Here is a 19,095-nt window from a genome sequence, read left to right as displayed (position 1 = left end):
GGACTAGAAACAACAACATTTACAATACATTTGGTTATTTGCCAGACGTTTTTATCCAAAGCCAATGAGAAGAACTTTAAAGTGAAGTGCTCTCGAAAGAGAACATTTTCATGGGGTATACGTGCATTGTATTATATTTTTAAAGGTTTTACATACAGAGAAAGATTTAAGTGCAGAGACAGATTTGGAAGATGCTCTGTTTTTAGCAGGTTTTTTTTTTTTAAATGAGCGTGAGGCAGCTGAGCTTGCAGAGGTGGGTAGATCGGTCCACCAACTTGGAACTAACAAACAAAAATCCCTCTTATAATACTGAAATAATAAAATGTGGAACATACAGTTAGTACTACCTAGCTATGCTTCAAACTATATTTGTATATGTTGTTTTTGTGCACGCTTTATTTTGAAGGTTTTAGCGGAAGTTGATCGTTGAACGCGTCTCTGCGAGTTTGACGCTGTGTCGGCGTAGCTGCTTTCTTTGCAAAGGAATGTCGCTGCTATATCTCTGTCGGGATGTTTTGAGAAAAAGATGTTGGGGCTGCAGTTTAATGTCTTATTGAACAACCGTGAGTACGAGTAGACGTGTTGTCACCTGTAAGAAAACATCCAGTCTAGTTGCGGGTTGATGTCAGTGAGCGCAGAGGGAGAAAAGCTAAGCTAAAATCGAATGGACAGCTAGCTAATGTTAGCTAGAACAGAACCACGGATAATGTTACTAGAAGTACGAAATTGAGGTGTCTCTTCCCTGTTTGAAGCCTGTGTTGACCTTGACATACCTTATATATTTATGAGATTTAACATTTAATCAACTGTTGTTAATGCATTCAGTATAGCTCTCTTTTGGTAGGCGCTAGTAGTCTGCTAATGTTAGCTGGATAACGTTAAAGGGAAATGTCACCACATAAAAACAATGAATTCTCGCCGGATTATACTGGCCATGTTAACATGAGACAAATCCCGCAGCAGATCTTGATAGTGAATAATGTAATACCTCCGGGGACACGGTGACAGCTCCCATTAGGCTTTTACAGTTAGCTTAGTGTTGACATGCCCTGGTACTCCTCTGTAAGCCTTTCCTTCATATATGACAACATGGCTCTGACAGATCTAGGCGCCAGTTACTGCTTCATTTGTTAATGAGCCTTCTGCAGAAAACCAGTATTTGACTATATCAACAAATGTGGCCCAGTTTGAGGTGGAATTACAACTGTGTTACAGAGCTAAGAATCCATTTTTTTGTAAAAAAAAAAAAACAACAAAATAATAATAATAATAATAACTTAAGAGATTTCAATGACCTTTGGATTGAACACATATAATATAGACGTTTATTTTATTAGATTCACAATTTAAATGAGAAAAATGAAATAATGCATTAAAATGTCAGAAAATAGTAAACATGACCATTACCATTTCCTTCAGTCTAACCTGATGCCTCTAAATATCTTATATAGTCAGACCAGTCTTCATCTAAGAGGTTCAAGAGATCATTGAGGTATCCTAACAGCAGGGTGACGACCATCTGGTTTCATCATCAGATAATTACTAGCAGAATAGAAGAAATCTATGTTTATCTCAGTGACTTCAAGGTAACCACAAAGCACAAGTGACACAACAAAATAATGCCTTAAAGGGAATTTTGAGTTAACACACCTGTACTTACAGAATATGAACATTTCATGCATGGATATATTCCCTGTGAAGTTGACAGATGTGGCTGCATGTTTGAGAACTGATTTTGTATAGGGCTGCATGTGACGACTTAAAAGGGACATCATTTCCAACAATAGCATCTGTGTCTCTGCTTTTTCATAGATGATGCTCAAAACAACACGGTAGTTACCTTCCCCACTGAATGGAGAGCAAGAACATCTGGGCAGATTTAACAGCTGATCACTTCACAGTCAATATTTAGTATTTTAATTTAATTGTATATTTGGAACCTTATAAGCATGGACCCTTAAATTTCTTGTCCATCTGGAGACACGCTATTCATTTTTTTGTCTCGTTGCGTGACAAATAATCAGCAGAGTTCCACTGCACAACCACTTGTTTCTGTACAAACTCGCGAGAAGCCTCATCAAGATGTTTTCAGCACTGAAGAAGCTGGTGGGATCTGAACCAGGGCAGCTCAGAGATAAGAACATTCCCGCTGGCCTGCAGTCTATGAACCAGAGTTTGCAGAGACGCTTCGCCAAAGGGGTTCAATATAATAGTAAGTAACTCAGTTCCTGAGGTGAGACGCAGTGACAAGAAACAGTAGGCGAACATTTAGTCTAGGTTATTTTGCTTTAGAGCGTTTTTTTCACCTCATTGAGCATTCTGAGTTGTGCCTTTGGAGTGATCTTCGCTGAGCATACACTTTTATGGAGAGTAGCCACAGTGCCATATCCTTTATTGATAATATGCCTAACTGTGGTTTGATGAATATTGAAAGTCTTTTAGATTACTCTGTAGCCATTTCCAGCTACATGCAAATCACCAACTCTCGATCATGGGTCTTCTGAGATTGTTCTTAATGAGATATCAGCTGATGCTGCTTTTTCCACGATCACTCTTTATGTTTATTTGTAAATTTGCTCAATAACAACATTAAAGATCATGACTGGTTGTGTTTTATCAGCTTGGAGATATTGTGAATATTTGTTACTTTGGTTAAAATCACTTCACATGTCAAGTCTAATATATGCAGAAAACCAGAAAAACAGCTTCCCTTTATTGTAGCCATTGTTTATTAGTTTAATTTCTTTCCCACTCAAGTGAAAATAGTCATCCGGGGAGACAGAAACACTGGAAAGAGTACCTTATGGCATCGGCTACAGGGCAAGAAGTTTGTGGAGGAATACATACCCACTCAGGAGATCCAAGCCACAAGTATCCATTGGAATTACAAAAGTAAGTCAGAATGAATTGCAAATGAGAACTTCTTTAATTTTTTCAACACTGCATTGGCAGCGTTTTTCTACAGTTTTTTTATTTCATTAACATCTGCTGTTTGTGCCTTGGTGATTTATTGCAGTGGCTCCATATCAAGGTAAAAAGAGACGATACAATTTAGTTTCAGCTAACAGATTTTTTTTAGTGTAGTCGTTGTGTGTTTGCCTTAGTAATCCATATCAAGCAAAACATATTTCACCACTTAATGTAGTGCTTTTAGTTACTGGATCCACATTGGAGTCATTTAACAGCCTCCACATTTCAGTTCTGTTACTCTATGATCCAACATTTTGAGTAATGAAAACACTTTTTCTGTTTCTCTCAGCTACTGATGACGTGGTCAAGGTAGAGGTTTGGGATGTGGTAGACAAAGGTGAGTGTGGACACACATGCCAGTCAAAAACTTTCCATAGAGGCTGACCTTGCTTTCGGAAGTTACACTAGTTTCTCAATGTCTTAAAGTATTTCATGACATCAGATGGACGCATGGTTGGTTGTTTTTCTGTCCTCCATGTTGATGTTGTCTTTTCTTTGCACCTTTCTCGCACTCATCTCAGGCCAAAAATATCCTCTTCCAGAAGGTGTAGGTGAGCACCTCCATAGTGTGTAGACATTAAACTTGATTGTGTGCTGTGGGATTGCCCCGCCTTGTTGCACTCTTTATCTGAATGTCAACATTGTTGGGGTTTGGCTATATCCAGTTTTGCTGTATGGCTACATGTGAGAGTTTGGCTGATTTTCCTGCAGTGTGTAGATAGAACCTGAGCATCTGCATTGTGTGACCTACAAATTAATACCAGCAGCAAGTACTTAAATGTTAACCTGTTTAGGCCGGAAAAAGCATCTTGCAGATGTGCTGCTCTGCTTGCTTTACTGATCATAAACTAATGTAAAACTGCAAACTGAGCCACAGATGTGATCATTTAACTCAGATTTTGTGTTCTTTTCAGGCAAAGGCAAAAGGCGTGGAGACAATTTGAAACTGGAGAATGAGCCCCAAGAGGTGACTATCACATGAATGTCTTGTGTTCAGGATAAAAAGCTCACTTATAATATGTAGGTCAGCAGTGGAATTAGTCAAAAGAGGTCTTGTGGCTGAAAAATATAAGCTGTCAAACTAAAACTACCTATTTATCTATTAACTGTCGATGTTGTGTAATTTAATCCAGTTGTTAAACGTGTGTGTGTGTGTGTGTTTGTGTGTGTGATTTAGTCAGATGAGGTGGCCCTGGATGCAGAGTTCCTGGATGTATACAAGAACTGCAATGGAGTCATCATGATGTTTGACATTACCAAGCAGTGGTAAGTGTCCTCTGTCTGCTGTGCTGTGGTCTCAACACTTTCTCAACTTAAACACTACAGTATGCATGGACAGATTAGGTTTCAGTCAGTCTGCATGTGACATGCCACTGTCAGTGGAGCTAAATGCTTCTACTGGATTTAGTTTAAGAGGTACCAAACATATTGGGCCAGACAATTTTGCAGCAGCTACACAAAGATTGAGTTTTTTTGAGTTCTAAACAAATTTATCAATTAATAATTAATTAATTAATTAATTATTAATTGATTAATTATTTAAATGATTCTGTTTCCTGCTCTAATATATTGATTTGCATTAGTCTGTGCATCTGTGTTTCATTTGATCACCCACTGATCAGTCCTGTGTTTTTTTGTCAAACACAGGACATTTAACTACATCATCAGGGAATTGCCCAAAGTCCCCACTCATGTGCCAGTGTGCGTGTTGGGAAACCACAGGGACATGGGCGAGCATCGTGTCATCCTCCCTGATGATATAAGAGAACTGATAGCTGGACTGAACAGGTAGAGGTCAGCACTTGGCTAAATGGTCAGATGTTGGTCGATTCAAGTCTATTTAGTTTTATTTATATAGCACTTTTCATACATAATAGCCGTTTAAGGTGTTTCACTGCCACATAAGAGCAAATCAACAAAACAAATTGAAATTGCTTCACAACACAATCTCTCCTTTCAGTAGACCCTGAAAATAAAAAAACCCTTCAGTGAGAACAAAAAAGGAAGCAACCTCAGCAAGAAAAACATGGGAAGAGCCCATCTTCCAATTACAGAGCACAATTTGCCCCAGAAACAAAGGCCACAAAACAAAAAGTGAAACCACATTAGATGAAATGGAGATGAAAAATAAAACTATGTAATGTTTAATGTTGAAAGTTTAGTAAAAAGTTATATCTCAGACAAGATGAAGTAAATAACACTGAGTTTGTAACAGAATCACATATCACAGTCTGGGATATATTAGGTGGTCAATAACAGTGGGCTTTTAGGGATGTTAAGACAACACTAGAGATACAGTTAGTAACTAGCTTGCTAGCAGTGGAGCATTTAACAGCTGAAGAGCCAGAATTTTCCCTCAGGATTTGGCAGGAACCAAAAACAGAGTTATTAGAGAAAGTTTGGGGCTTGAATTCATCGGGTGAACAGAAACATAGCACCAGATGAATGATAATATTACTCTGTGCTTGCCTGATCTCTCTCTCTTACTACTTAGGGCTGATGCCCAAGCCATGTTCAAGGCTTTATCATTAGCTATCAGACCTTGTTTTGGAAAGCTTGTTTCACTGACTTAAAATATCAAGGTAAATGTCATCAAGGGGGTTAAATCACACTTTTTAATTTCAGCTTGATAAAACCTTTGGTCTTGTGTTTTACAGACCCATGGGAGCATCTTACATCCACTACGCCGAGTCCTCGATGAAGAATGGGTTTGGTTTGAAATATCTGCACCGGTTTTTTAACATCCCCTTCCTGCAGCTACAGGTTATTTTCATATCTCATTATTATTATTAAATGGGAGAAAATTATAATGGACTGCCTGCTTAGTCTACAGTATGAATATAAAGGCTTCATCTCAGCATTTTGGCCTTTATTATGTTGTTATTTATTGTGCATGTGTGTGTGTGTGTGTGTGTGTGTGTGTGTGTGTGTGTGTGTGTGTGTGTAGAGAGAGACCCTACTGAGACAGCTGGAGACCAATCAGCTAGACATGGATGCAACACTGGAGGAGCTCTGTGTCCAACAGGAGACTGAAGATCAGAACTATGAGATGTACTGTATCTGTTTTGATGTTGTTAATTTGATTGATTAGTGCAGTTACTGTTTCTCAGCTTATTTTAATTATATGTTTTCATGAGACAATTCAGCTAACAACATCACATTTTGCATTTGTCTGATTGTGAAATAATTTAACAGACAAACTCCACTACCACTACAGTTTATTTTTCTTATTTACTGAAATATTCATGTTTAGTGTTGTGAGTTGTTGATTATTAACCAGTTCCGTGTGATTTCTGCAGCTTCCTGGAGAACTTGGAGTCTCGCAGTAAAGGCTATGGCTCTCCTGGCCCAGCCAATGGCCAGAGTCCCTCCTCAGGCTCCCAGTCCCCCATCGTTCCTGCCAGTGGGGCCTCCACAGGCAGCTCCAGCCCTAGCACACCTCAGCCCCCCATCCCTTCCCAGGTGCTCCCGCAGTCACCATCTGTGTCCGCATCATCCCTTCCACAGCCCATGGCAGCAGTTAGCGGGACGGCTTCACCTACCATCGAGTCAAAACTATCGGCCCAGTCTCCCGAACACCTGCAGTCCTCAGCCCCCCAGAAACGCAGCTTTATCTCCCGCTGGTTTGGTTCAGCACCTGCTGCTGACGCTCTGGTTTCTGCCCCAGGTGAGTCTAATCAGTGTGTCAAGCAGCAGAGAATCAGAGGTAACTGCAACTAACTGACAAGTGCCATTAGTTGTTGGGTTTTCTATGTCATCTTTTATACACTTATACTCTGTAAGGTCCTACACTGTAAAGTGCTTTAAGATGACTTCTGTTGTGAATTGGTGCTATACAAATACAATTGAATTAAATTAAATTACCTCACGACCAAGAGGTCATCCATACTGCCTTGTGTGTGCTGCAGCATTGATCCATGACTATAAGGTCACCTCTGAGGAGACTGTGGAAAAATATTTGCTGAGTTCTTAGTTAGTTTCTAGTTCGTTGAAGCCAAGATAACTGAGGCACCATCTTTGTCAGTGGGCTTTATTTTGTCAGGCCTGTTTTTATTTATAGTTGAGTTTTGATGTGATGCAATCTTGTCAATTTGATTTTTTCATCAGCTGATCAAAACTGGTGGGGAATCAGATTTTAGGAAATAAGGCTTGGAATATGCTTTCCATTAGGTTGATGCATCCAACCTGCTTATATTGGTGTAAGTGAAATTGTCTGAACACTGTTTGATATTAAAAGATTAGTCTTTAGCCTTTAACTTTAATATCAACAACTGGACACTCTGAATCACTTAACTAAAGCCCGTCTTAAACAATGAGTAACTAAATACAAATTACAACTACATAAGGACTATCTAAGCAAAGCTGCAAAGAGTTAAATACACATCAGACAAAGTATTACTTTATTTTGCCAAGAAATTACAAGTTTTATCAAAGTCAGTGCAGACAAATTCAACAAAATACTAATGTAATGCAGTGTTATTGATAAATAAATGAGAGGGAAAAAAACCTGAAGGCAGACTGGATGTACCTCCACCAATTCACTGAAGGAGTTATTAGATTGTAACATTCTAAGTTTTTAAGGTTTATGTAAATGTGGCCTCTAGAAGAGCACTTGCTGTAGAGCTTAAGCTCTAGAGAAGACTTCCCTCTGATGACCTTACATTGGCTGTGGGACTGTTAATGACTCTTGTTTTCTTCAGATGACCCTCCAGCACCAGTGTGTGCCACTAAGGTTCAGAGTGTGGACGATTTTGTACCAGATGAGAGATTGGACAAGAGCTTCTTAGAGGACAATCTGGTGTCTCAGGTCTCTAAGGTGTCTCGACCAGGACCTGCTCTGGCTGTGGACAGTGACAGGTGAGATGTTTGTGAATCTTTTTCATATATTCTTTTAATACCAAGGACAGAAGCAGTTGTTGTATTGTACCTTGAAAACCTTGAAATTGTACCATAATGGCTGATTTATCTTCTATAATATGTCTTATTACACATAAGATGTACAATAGCGAAGTCACATTGTTGTCTTTGCCTGAGTCGTAAGCGTGTGATAATGTAATGTATACTTTATAAATGTGCAAGACTAGCAACAGTGCAAAACTCAGTTCACCGGTCATTGTCTTAGAAGCAACACCAGTTTGGTTTGTACCTTCAGTGAGTTATATATCACACTGGATCACATTAAATTTTACACGTCTTATACTGGAATGCTGCCTTTGTTTGAATTAATGTAAATAATAGAGGGTCAGCTTAAGGCAGTAGTAACCCCTAACCCCTAACCCTAAAAGGGATAATGAGTAAAAGTAACAAGACAGTTTTCATGTTGTTTTTCTGTCCCAGTGATGGTGAAGACAGAGGAAACCCTATGGTATCTGGTTTCCAGGACGAACTTGATCCTGACGACACAGAGCCCAGCCTTCCCCAACCTAAGACTTTGCCCCTCACTAAAGATATCACTCTGACAAGTGATGAGGAGGACGAAGAACCAGCAGCCCCCACTATCATACAGGACCAAGACTTGGACAGTGAACCTGAGCTGAAAGCGTAAGTGTGGCCTTAAATCCCCAGTGAATCTACTCTAAATTAGTTGTTTGAATAAGGCACCAAAAAACTTTGTGAGTGGTGCTCATCAATGTGTATCATATACTGAAGCATCAGTAAGTGTGGTGAGTGTGGATGTGAACAATATCATGAGTTATTTTTTCCAATTTTGGACATGTTCCCCCAGAGTCACTGTAGACATTATTCATAATAGAATCTTTTAGAGATATCTGCATGTAAGGGAACATAAAAATGTTAGACAGGTTGGACTGCCCTTTACTGTGGCTGTGTCCGGTTAGGTGGAGCACAAAGAGCTGCAGCTTCGATGTTCTTCAGTAAGTTCTACTAACCCCTTGCATACACACCGATCAGGCATGACATTATATTCACCTGCCTAATATAGTGTTGGTTCCCTTTTTGCTGCCAAAACAGCCCTGACCTGTCAAGGTATGGACCACTAGACCCTTTAAGGTGTGCTGTGGTATCTGGCATCTTACAGGTGCTTGATAGGATTGGGATCTAAGGAATTTGGGGGCTACGTCAACCATTCCTGAACCATTTTTGCTTTGTGGGTTGGTGCATTACCGTGCTAAAAGGGGCCATAGACATCAGAGAATACCACTTCCATGAAGGGGTGTACATGGTCTCCAACAATGCTTAGGTAGGTGGTAAGTTTCACATGGACGACCAGACCCAAGGTTTCCCAGGAGAACATTGCCCAAAGCATCACATTGTCTCCTCCATCTTGCCTTCATAGTGCATCCTGGTGCATATGTGTTCCCCAGGTAAGAAACGCATCCACGTGATGTAAAAGTAAATGTGATTCATCAAACCAGGCCACGGTCTTCCATTGCTCCGTGGTCCAGTTCTGATGCTCATGTGCCCATTGTTGGTGCTTTTAGGAGTCAGCATGGGCACCCTGACTGGTCTGTGGCTATGCAGCACCATACGCAACAAACTACAATGCACTGTGTATTCTGACATCTTTCTATCAGAACCTGCATTAACTCTATCAATTTGAGCTACAGTAGCTCATCTGTTGGTTCGAACCAGAAGGTGCAGCCTTCACTCTTCATCAATAATCCATGGCTGGCCATGACACTGTCGCCAGTTCACCATTATTCATTCCTTGGACAACTTTTGATAGATACTGCAGAGTAAACATCCAACAAATAGCTTTAGTTTTTATATATATGTTTAGAAAAGTGCTCTATAAATAATTATTAAATATTATTATTATTTATTACTAGTTCTAAGTGATTGGCTTAAAGTAGCAAAAATATAAACCCTGTAGGGTCATGAAGTCTGGCATTTATGTGTGTCATTAGAACCATGACTGAGAATCTTTAGTTTGAAACTTTAGGCCTTAAAAAGTCTACTTTCAATAAGTTGGATTGGTCTTAAGAGTCATTGATCCTGTTTAGGTCAAGTTAATGTGACCTTAACTTAGTTACCCTCAGAGATGAGAGGACAAGTGTGAGTTTTAATAGCAGTTTACATCAGTTTTATATGTGTGAAAAGTTCAACACACAGTTTTTAGCCTTTGTTTTTGTGCTCGTCACTGTTGCCAGTTAAATATCAGCTTAAGCTATCAACTTGGAGCAAAATGAAACTTGTTGAAGCAGCCTGCTGTTGGTAGTGTGCGTGGCGCAGGTTTCAACCGCTATGAGATAAAAAAGATATTTAAAGGTTATCAAAGCGTATGTTGTCAAAAGAACTGTTTGCTGTCTTCTAGAATGTTTTCTTTCAGTGAAAATTTAGTTAACTGCATAAAAACACTATATAAAGACTCAATTGCAAAAATAAAAAATCAATTGTAATGTTACAAATAGTTTTAATTGGGAAAGATCTGCACCTAGTATTAGTGTATATCTCACATCCTATTATGTAACAGTATCTCTAAGTAACATTTTGTATATGTTGTAACAACAACTGTTAGTATAATTACTCACAAGTTCAGTAGTTTTGAGCTCTGCCACTATCAATACTTAGTTAGTTTATAGCATATTAAGTAAATGTAACCTTATATATAAAATGCACATTTTTATAGTAGGTAATCTACAGTGTATCTGATTACTCAGTTGTTTATTGACTTTGTGAAGCAGACACTAAAGTGATACCTCAGAATAACAACATCCATCTTCAGCTTTTGTCTCCTTTCTTGTTAGTGTTGAAATACTGTACATCAAACTCAAATTGAGAATGGAGTTTTGTTTCATTTACATTTATATTTAGTCATTATCCAAAGCAACTTTCAAGTAAGGTACAAGGCAAGTTAAATACTGATCCTGTTCCATGCTGTTTTGTTTAGTTGTAGTGCTTTGTTATGGGTTTATAATCACTTCATGTCAAAAATACAAACTTCTTAGTTTGATTTGTAAGCATTTGTTGACTTCTAGACACAGTTGGAATCATTGTTCTACTGTTAACATTAATCAAGTACTATGCAACTGTCCATATAAAGTGCTGTGCTGCAACTAAACGGTTTACCTAATCACACTTTATACACCATTGTAACCGCTGTAACCTGTTTATTTTTTATGTCTTCAGTGATCTATGGTGTCGTAGACAATAGAAACAAGCATTAACCACTACATGTGAAGGTGTTTCTGAACTGTTGACTGGTGATAAAATGCCAGTGTATATTGAAATCTTTCATTGGTCACTTCAGGCCAGTGATCAACATCACAAAACCAAAAGTGGCATCTAAAACTCCAGATCCCAGAGGCCAAACCACAGCACCCATCTCCCTCACTTTAACTCCAGCAGCAGAGCAGCCAGCCAGACATCAAGGCAAGAAAAAGGGAAGCACGCCTAAAGCTGAGGACTCTGACAGTGACCCTGATGCCCCTGTAGCCCAGCAGATGCTCTCTTTTGTCTTGGACGACCCAGATTTTGAGTCTGAAGCATCAGACACACCAAAAACAGCAAAGGTAAAATAGAAGGCATGTGCTTTAGTCTGTGCTTCTCTTACTTTTGTTGCCTTTAAATAAAATAAAATGTCTAAGTCACTCCAGCAGAAGCCATTAACTTTAAATGTATATGGAAAAAATTGGAAAAAAGCATTCTCTTTTGGTAGTAAGTTTTTGGCTGCCCTGTTCTTCCCAGGATACATTTCCAGTCAGGGATGAGCTCCTGTCAGACCTTTCTGATGATGACATGCAGTTAGGCAAGGTGCCACAGCCTCTGAAGCCCACTTCAATCTCTTTCAAACACAAGGACGATACTGACCTGTTTGGTCTCGGCATCCAAGAGGAAGCTCCCGCAGTCAAGGACAGCAGCGAGGACCAGGAAGGCAAGTCCAGAAATATCTATCTATGTGTTAACATCTATAACTCCAAACTTCATTAACATTTTCACATTGTGTGTTGCATTTATGTCGAAAGCTCCATTGTTCTTGAAGAAAAACAGCATCTGATGAAAGGAGAGAAAAGTGTGTAGGAGGACTGCTTCCTCAATGCTTCACTAGGAGTTCTGCCTCTTTCATTCTGTCAACATAATGCGAGACATAATGGCAGCATTTCCCTCATGAGAATTAGACTGTGCTAAAGTGAAAATTAGTTTAGTTAATATGTATGCTTGGGAAAGGTTTGTATGTATTTCAAGAGGCCAGTGTATGTGAGATTAGAAGATCAGTAAACAAGGTTTTGTGGTGAAGCTTCTTATCTAAAACTCTCTTTGCAGAATAGGCTGCATACAGCAAAACATAAGATGAAGTGAAAGAAGTGGAAGTGAAACTCCTTACTTAGGTTTTAATGAACTATTATGCTCTTTACTATATGTGCAATAAAATCTATGCTAATGTTAACGTATATGTTAACCACAGAATTCAGATTGGCTAAAATGTTATCACCATATTGTAAATATGGCATAAAGCGGAAAATGAATGCTAGATTATTTTCTTTAGAAAGGGGAAGTATTTGTGAAGCACAATGCCTAATGAAATGCAAGCTTCAAATTTCTTTAATAATTTAGGGCACTATCACAGCTACCTTGTTTAGTCCAGTGTGGGCCGAGATTGTTTACTAGATTTGGTCTCAATCTGATCCCAAGTGAACTCTGGAGCTGTTTGTGGTGAGAATTGATCTGACCTCAACCCAGGAGTTAGTTTAGCAGGGTTTTGCTAAATATCTAGTTGACAGCATGTCTTCTTTACAATGTGTGTATTTCCATTGTACAACGTTCTACTGGCAGAGTTATGCTTAGTATTGCCTAGTTAGCACAGTGAGCACGTGACTATAGTGCAGTTGTAATATAGGAATAGGAATATTCTCTGGCACAGAACAGGATATTCTTCCAGTGTTCACTTTATTGTTTGAGCCCCATAACCATTTAACAAATGAATGGACAAGAATATTTAAATAGTATTATATATTTAAATTAGCTTGGATTGCTTGGAAACTGAACCAAAAGGGAAAATGGACAAACTTTACAAACTGGTCCACTGAGCTAATATATAGGTTTGAAAATGCACTTAAGGGTAACACACATGGGTCCCACATGGCGTCATTTGATGTCGTGTGTGTCGTGTGACACCTAATAACAAGTCTCTCATCACTGCTGCAGAACTACAGAAACTGATTGTCTAGGATGTTTAAATTCAGAGAGTGAATGTTGATTTGACAACACATAAAGGTTTTTGTCGAATAATTGAACATGTTTTTCAGACTCATTAAAATATTTGATGTTAAACATGTTTAAATTTAATGTTTAAAGGGACTAAATTCTGTCAGTCATACATCACCATAACATTACTTTATTTATCTTCTCCTCTTACAGAGAAAGAAAGCAAACACTCCAAAGAAAAGAAGAAAAAGAAGAAGAAAAGCAAAGAGGTAACACTGTTAAAACTATGTTCTTATTGTTCTTTTTATAAGTAAGTTGTACTGTGTTTAATGGTTAGTAATGCCACTACAAGACATTATGTTCTTCCACTTTCAGGAAGACGACAAGAGCAAGAAGAAACACAAACACAAGAAAAAGGAAAAAGAGGAAACCACAGCAGATGACAAAGAGAAAAAGAAAAAGAAATCCCGGACCAAGAAAACTGAGGTGGATGAGCTGGAGGACTTTCTGGGTGGAGGAGCAGGATCGATTAAAAGAGATGACGGTGATTATGAGGAACTATAAAAGCTCCTGCTTTTTTAGAAGCCACTGAACGACACAGAGGTGCATGATCGTTCAAAGACCTTCTGGTTTCTCGGTTCCTCGATTTGTATGTGCATAAAGCAGCATTTCCAAGCCATATGCAATACGCAAGGCTACCAACAACACCCAGGTAAAAGAAATACCAAGGACTCTGACTTTCTGCATCTGCATTACTGCTGTCCCATTCATTCCAACCAGTAAGAAAAAAAGACAAGGAGATTCACATGCACTGTGATAAGCAGTCATGTATAATTTGATGATGGGTGTAGCATAGATTGGCTGTTTGTACTTTGACAGGATTGAATATGTTGGCTTCATATTTTCTTTGATTTGATCCACTTTGAATCAGCTGCTGTAAATAGGGTTATAATTATGTCTAAACGTCTGTGTGGTTGGTGTAATATTTGAGAGCATGCTCAGTGATGACTGACTGACTTTAGAGACTCCACAGTAGTTTTTTTTTTTGTTTGTTTGTTTTTTTGGTCATCTTTCCTTTTTGGCTCAAGTGATGTCAGATCTGTCCTCATTAAGTCTTGTGTCCTTATAATGAATAGCATAGATGATTTCAGAATTTCCATCAATGACCAAAAGAATTTATTTCCACTTTTTTTACTGTCAGATTATGTCCACGCTACATTTGAAAATGCATACTGTTGTGTCTTTTTTGGCTCTTTGTCTATACTAAGCCTGCTCAGCCCCCAATTTAGATACATATTCAAAGAACTCAGCTTTTTGGAAAACTGTAAGCCTAGAAGAGCACTATAAGGCCACCAGGCCACTTTACTGCACCTGAGTGTTGATCATATGACGCAAACTGGCCAAAAAAGCATTTATTCCTATAGAGAATAATATATAATGAACAGCTTTAAAACGGTAAATAATTATTTATGAGCATCACATTCCTTACAAATTTACTTTTTATTAGAAGAATTTGGAAAGTTTGGAAAGTCCATGGGGGCTGTCATTAGTTAGTTAAGGCTAATTTGAACAGCTCAAATAGAAACTTGGCTGTATTGAACCCCACTTTACAGCCAAGGAAAAGATCAAATTCACCAAGCTAATTGAAAACTGTTTGCATAGATGTAGCTGAATTTATCATTGCCATTTGAAAATTAAGGGGAAACCTAAGCAATATTTAAATAACAACACTGAGATTCTTATTCGTTCATTTTATGTGCCACTTAGTGATGTGAAAGTGTTAGACGTTCTAGTTAAAGCTTTAATTCTTTTGAAAACCCACTTTGAGGTTTGTGAAACCTTTATTGTAATAATGAAAACAGGTCTAGATCAAAGATGTGGTCTCAAACAGAATGAAGCATGTATTTGAAACTAAATATGAAAGTGCTTTACAGATACAGATAGTGGGGTCCACTTACGTAAATCAGGTAAGTTAATCTTGTTAAAGTTCTGGTCTGGTCACTTTTGATGGAATAAATGCAGTGACTAGTTTGCAAACTAGACTTTACCAAGGGTGAGAGTGGGTTTTAAACCAATTGAGTTTAGTTAACTAGTTTGTCTGATACACTTTTTCAACAATACATGGAACCTAAAATGGAGAATTGGTCACTACTTTGTATTATTTATGTTTCCTCTTGACTGCTGAATGTGAGGTTAACGTCGGCATCATGTTTCTTCAGAAACCTTTAGTAATCCTGAGAGGAAATGACTTCAGTGAACCTGTAACCATTTGAGTTTCACTTGCATACTGGCATTGTTTCTACAGACTGGGTAGGATAAAAAGAGCCTGTCTTCCCAGTGTAGCGACGATGAATTGCTCCAGTTGAATTGCTTTATTGAACTTTCTCTTTTTTCTCCAGCAGGTCTAACAATAACCCTTAGCTCTTACTAATGGCCTAAAGCTACTTTGGCAGTGAACAGTGATGTTTTTTACTGTCAGAATAACTGATCTACCTTTATCTACCTGCCTTGTTAGTCCAATTATAGTTAAAGAACTCTACTCCTGGCCCACCTACCTTTGACACACCCTATAAGATACAAACTAGCTTCTGCAGCTGCCTTACTGGATGTTAAGGGAACGATGTGCCGCTATCCTCATGAACCATTTTTAAAGTGTTCTTAATGTAAACTATTATCTGTAAGCTTGGTAGGTTGAAGAATGTTGTCCTAAATATCATCCTTAACGCCTGGTGTAAGATTGCAGTGGATCAGTACACTTGTTTGTCTTGTTTGACTCTCATTGGACAGCAGAACACAGTCCTTATGGCAGGATTATGTTAATATTTCTCCATAATGTCGTCATTGTTTATTGTTTATTTATTGTGTTAGTTGTGTTTTGTTCCAAACTGTCAGGGTTTTTTGTTGGTGTGACTTGTGCTTAAACGCATCATGCAGCTTTTTTCTGGGTTACATTTTCTCTTGTTATGCATCCTGTCAACTGTTTACTAGGAAACATACGTGGCGAGGCTACACTTTTCATATCATTTCTTTTATTACAGATGGAGACAATGTGCAGTATCTTCCAGTAACTCCATCACCACAGTGTTTCTAATAAGCAAAGCATTCTTGCATCATCAAGATAAACGGTGTATTTTTAAACATGTTTTGACAGATTTCATACAGTTTCCATCTCCCACACACACAGTTACACTGTTGGTTTACAAAGGAATTTATGTTTGGTATTCCAAAGTTGAAACTATGCAGCATTGATCCTGAATACTGTATGCTCATCTTTGTTTTCTTTTGTCATGTGATTGAGGATAAATGCTGAAAGCACAGTTTCAAGCAAAGCATGAGACTTAAATGTACAGCAAGAAAAGAATGTATAAAGTATATAAATATAAATATATATAGATATATATGTGAGGAGCTTTGTTCCAAAATGTACACACCACATAGAAACAATGTTACTCAGATCCTACAAATAATGTTGACAGTAAAGATCCAGTCAGGGAAGGTAAATACAGTAAAATCCTGCTATTGAAAGTCATTTCTGATCATTGATTTGTTCTTTGAAGGTACTGTAATTAAGATATATTTTCATGTGGATGTTTTGGAATGAAACTCCTCTATTTTTCACTCCATGACATGTTCCACCCTTACACTATGTGTGAGTTTGCCTGTGTTTGGTTTTGTCCAATAAAGGCAAACATTTCTTCATATAATGCATTGCACTTCTTTACTGTCCACAACATGATTTGGAACCATGATATTAGAGCGTGAGGCGGCATTTGAATGTCCCTCCTTGTTATTCCAGCTCAGCTGCGTTCTCATACAGAGGATCAGTCAGAACTCTGCTTGCAGTAGTATCATCACATTGATCCTTTGTTTTCTAGTGAAAGTAAGAAGATGTTACAACAGTTATTTTCCAAACAATCCCTTGTGTTCGAAATCAAGTTTAAATTAAATGAATTAAAAGGTTGTCATAAAATGAAGAGCTGGTGATTGTACCTTACAGATGTGTTGTGTTGATTCTAAAAGAAATATATGACAGTTTAGTAAATATCGTCAAGTGAATAGGTCATATTTACTGTAATCTGTACAACAGCCACTGAACATCGTCAGTTTAAAACAGGGGTCTCTAATAATAATAATTATTTATTATTTTTTTAACAAAGCTTTTCTTGTGGAAACCCTGATGTGGCCCATCCTCAGCCAGACTCTGCCAACAGGTAAATTGAGTTTGAGACCCCTGGTTTAATACATCAGAGCCTTCAGTATTATATTTAAATGATTATATTCTTATCATTCTAAGAGAACCATGTTCTGCCTGTTTGTACATACAATATTTGTATGTTTGCTTTTTAACAGTAATTCTTAGATGTTTGGCCATTTGAGCAAGATGACTTACTCCTGTAGTAAATGCTGGTGAATATGGTGACCATGGGCAGCAGAGGCAGCAGAATCCAGCGAGTGAAGCTCCAGATATGCTCAACAACAGCTGCAGTCAGGCACAATTACAATAATGTTATTTAGGTGTTGACTCTGCAGAGTTGATTTACTTTTTAACATTCCTCCAATATTAACAAGCAAATATCTACAATTTATGCTATTAAAGCTGGATGGAGCAACATTTTTAGAATTGCATTCGATAAAATAATTATATTGTGAACATTTCATTCATAGTGACGAAAAATTTGTTTCTAAATTTGGAAGTTACCCAGACATCTACATCCATTTGAGCCTTTTTTTAGCGAACTGTTTTGGCTGTAGCACCCCCAACTTGGTTGTCACCCAATATTTCCATTTGAAATATTTCTTTGATCAATCTAACAAGTGCAGCTTTAAATTGGAATAAAAGTGAAATAATGTTTAATGTAAATGATTTAAACAGCAATAAAATGGCATAATTACTTAACATTTCAATCACACCATATCCTAAAATGCAAAACAATAATCGCTAACCACAGCTGTCCCAGCAGATTCAGTTGCTCCTTATATCCAGCAGGAACCACTATAATGGTACATTTTATTTTACACATAATCATTTGGTTCATGTTTAATATAAAAATAGGGACTGGTGCAGATTTACACATCAACTGTTATTTTGGTAATTATCAGTAGTTAGTTTTTGTGCCCTTTAAAAAACATTCTCTTCTACTTACTTCTGTGAAAGTAACCGTCAGCAAGCTTGATGATGGTGTGATCACTGTTCAACACACCACACCAGTACACTCCTTCCTGGCTCAGCTCCATCACTGCCACAGTGAAGGAGTCTGAGCCCTGGGTCACCGTTAGTTTGCCTCCATCCAGGGACTGGGTCTTGTTGCTGAAGGTGAAGCCGGAGCAGCACTCAGCGGAGGTCTGCCTGCACCAAACCCTCTGCAGGTTGTCATGCTGTGCTTCATATGGACACGTCAGCTTCTGCCAGTAGACTGCCTCACAGGCACCTGTGCATATAGCAGTTTGCTATATAAAACTCTGGATAAATTGTATAACCTTATACCTATACAATACAAAATCAGCCTCATTATTATAAACACTTTCATCAGCTTGGCGTCATTCCCCCATATGTTAATTTACACTTCTGTTTGAAAAATAATAACCTGCTGTACAAAAAAGAACAGTACTGCGTAAGTAAGTTGGCTGATTGTTTGTCAGTTTTTAAATTAATATACCACGTTATTAAATAATTATATAATTAATCAAATAATTTATAGAATTTCTCACTTCTCTGGTATACACTTACCTACAGCCAAAAGCAAGATTGAAAATAGAAGATGCATAATTGAAGCTCTGAAGCCAGTTATGAAAAGGTCTGATGTGGTAAAGAGGAAGAGAAGCGTCTGTTTTTAGGTTAATGGTTTGCAGGAAATGTCCACACACACACACACACACACACACACACACACACACACACACACACACTGAGCTTATCTCTCTCCTTACTGAGTGCTGATTGTATCATAAGATGAAGTGGTTTAATCATTTATTAACAGAAAAATGTTTTGTTGGAACCTGTTGGAAAGTATTTTTTAATTT

General features: G+C 38.0%; 2 protein-coding genes across 4 annotated transcripts; one reads left to right on the top strand and one right to left on the bottom strand.

Moving 5' to 3' along the window:
* The first annotated feature begins 440 nt into the window (after positions 1–440).
* rabl6b (RAB, member RAS oncogene family-like 6b) lies at positions 441–16,773 on the top strand. 3 transcript variants are annotated; one of them, XM_026342923.1, is made up of 18 exons: positions 441–563; positions 1,452–1,586; positions 1,813–2,212; positions 2,758–2,892; positions 3,260–3,307; positions 3,492–3,521; positions 3,885–3,937; positions 4,148–4,236; positions 4,618–4,758; positions 5,628–5,733; positions 5,918–6,021; positions 6,270–6,637; positions 7,671–7,827; positions 8,308–8,511; positions 11,180–11,441; positions 11,617–11,803; positions 13,288–13,343; positions 13,450–16,773. In XM_026342923.1, exons 3-18 carry the CDS (start codon positions 2,083–2,085, stop codon positions 13,636–13,638), a joined length of 2,259 nt encoding a protein of 752 aa, XP_026198708.1. In that variant the 5' UTR covers positions 441–563; positions 1,452–1,586; positions 1,813–2,082; the 3' UTR covers positions 13,639–16,773. The 3 variants fall into 3 exon arrangements, with proteins under 3 accessions (XP_026198708.1, XP_026198709.1, XP_026198710.1); XM_026342924.1 differs by lacking the exon at positions 1,452–1,586; XM_026342925.1 differs by lacking the exon at positions 3,492–3,521.
* On the bottom strand, positions 14,131–18,935 carry si:ch211-102c2.4 (uncharacterized protein LOC568178 homolog). Its single transcript, XM_026342926.1, has 5 exons — positions 18,803–18,935; positions 18,219–18,503; positions 17,465–17,554; positions 17,065–17,087; positions 14,131–16,945 (listed from the first exon to the last, which is right to left on the bottom strand). The coding sequence occupies exons 1-5, from the start codon at positions 18,837–18,839 to the stop codon at positions 16,862–16,864; spliced, it is 519 nt and encodes a 172-aa protein (XP_026198711.1). The 5' UTR covers positions 18,840–18,935; the 3' UTR covers positions 14,131–16,861.
* Between the last annotated feature and the right edge of the window lie 160 nt (positions 18,936–19,095).

This window comes from Anabas testudineus, chromosome 9, assembly GCF_900324465.2.
Source record: "Anabas testudineus chromosome 9, fAnaTes1.2, whole genome shotgun sequence".
Lineage (NCBI taxonomy): Eukaryota > Metazoa > Chordata > Actinopteri > Anabantiformes > Anabantidae > Anabas > Anabas testudineus.
Note: the sequence above shows the minus strand (reverse complement) of the source record. Positions and strands in the feature narration are given on the sequence as shown.

What these genes read in the sequence shown, in the direction of transcription:
- si:ch211-102c2.4 (XM_026342926.1), bottom strand. Translation starts at nt 18,839, where the DNA reads ATGCATCTTCTATTTTCAATCTTGCTTTTGGCTGTAG. An exon ending in TGACGGTTACTTTCACAGAA is followed by an intron (nt 17,555 to 18,218) that starts GTAAGTAGAAGA and finishes GCCTGACTGCAG; the next exon opens with CTGTTGTTGAGCATATCTGG. An exon ending in CAACACAACACATCTGTAAG is followed by an intron (nt 16,946 to 17,064) that starts GTACAATCACCA and finishes TACTTTCACTAG; the next exon opens with AAAACAAAGGATCAATGTGA.
- rabl6b (XM_026342924.1), top strand. Translation starts at nt 2,083, where the DNA reads ATGTTTTCAGCACTGAAGAAGCTGGTGGGATCTGAACCAGGGCAGCTC. An exon ending in TTTGACATTACCAAGCAGTG is followed by an intron (nt 4,237 to 4,617) that starts GTAAGTGTCCTC and finishes TGTCAAACACAG; the next exon opens with GACATTTAACTACATCATCA. An exon ending in ACACACCAAAAACAGCAAAG is followed by an intron (nt 11,442 to 11,616) that starts GTAAAATAGAAG and finishes TGTTCTTCCCAG; the next exon opens with GATACATTTCCAGTCAGGGA.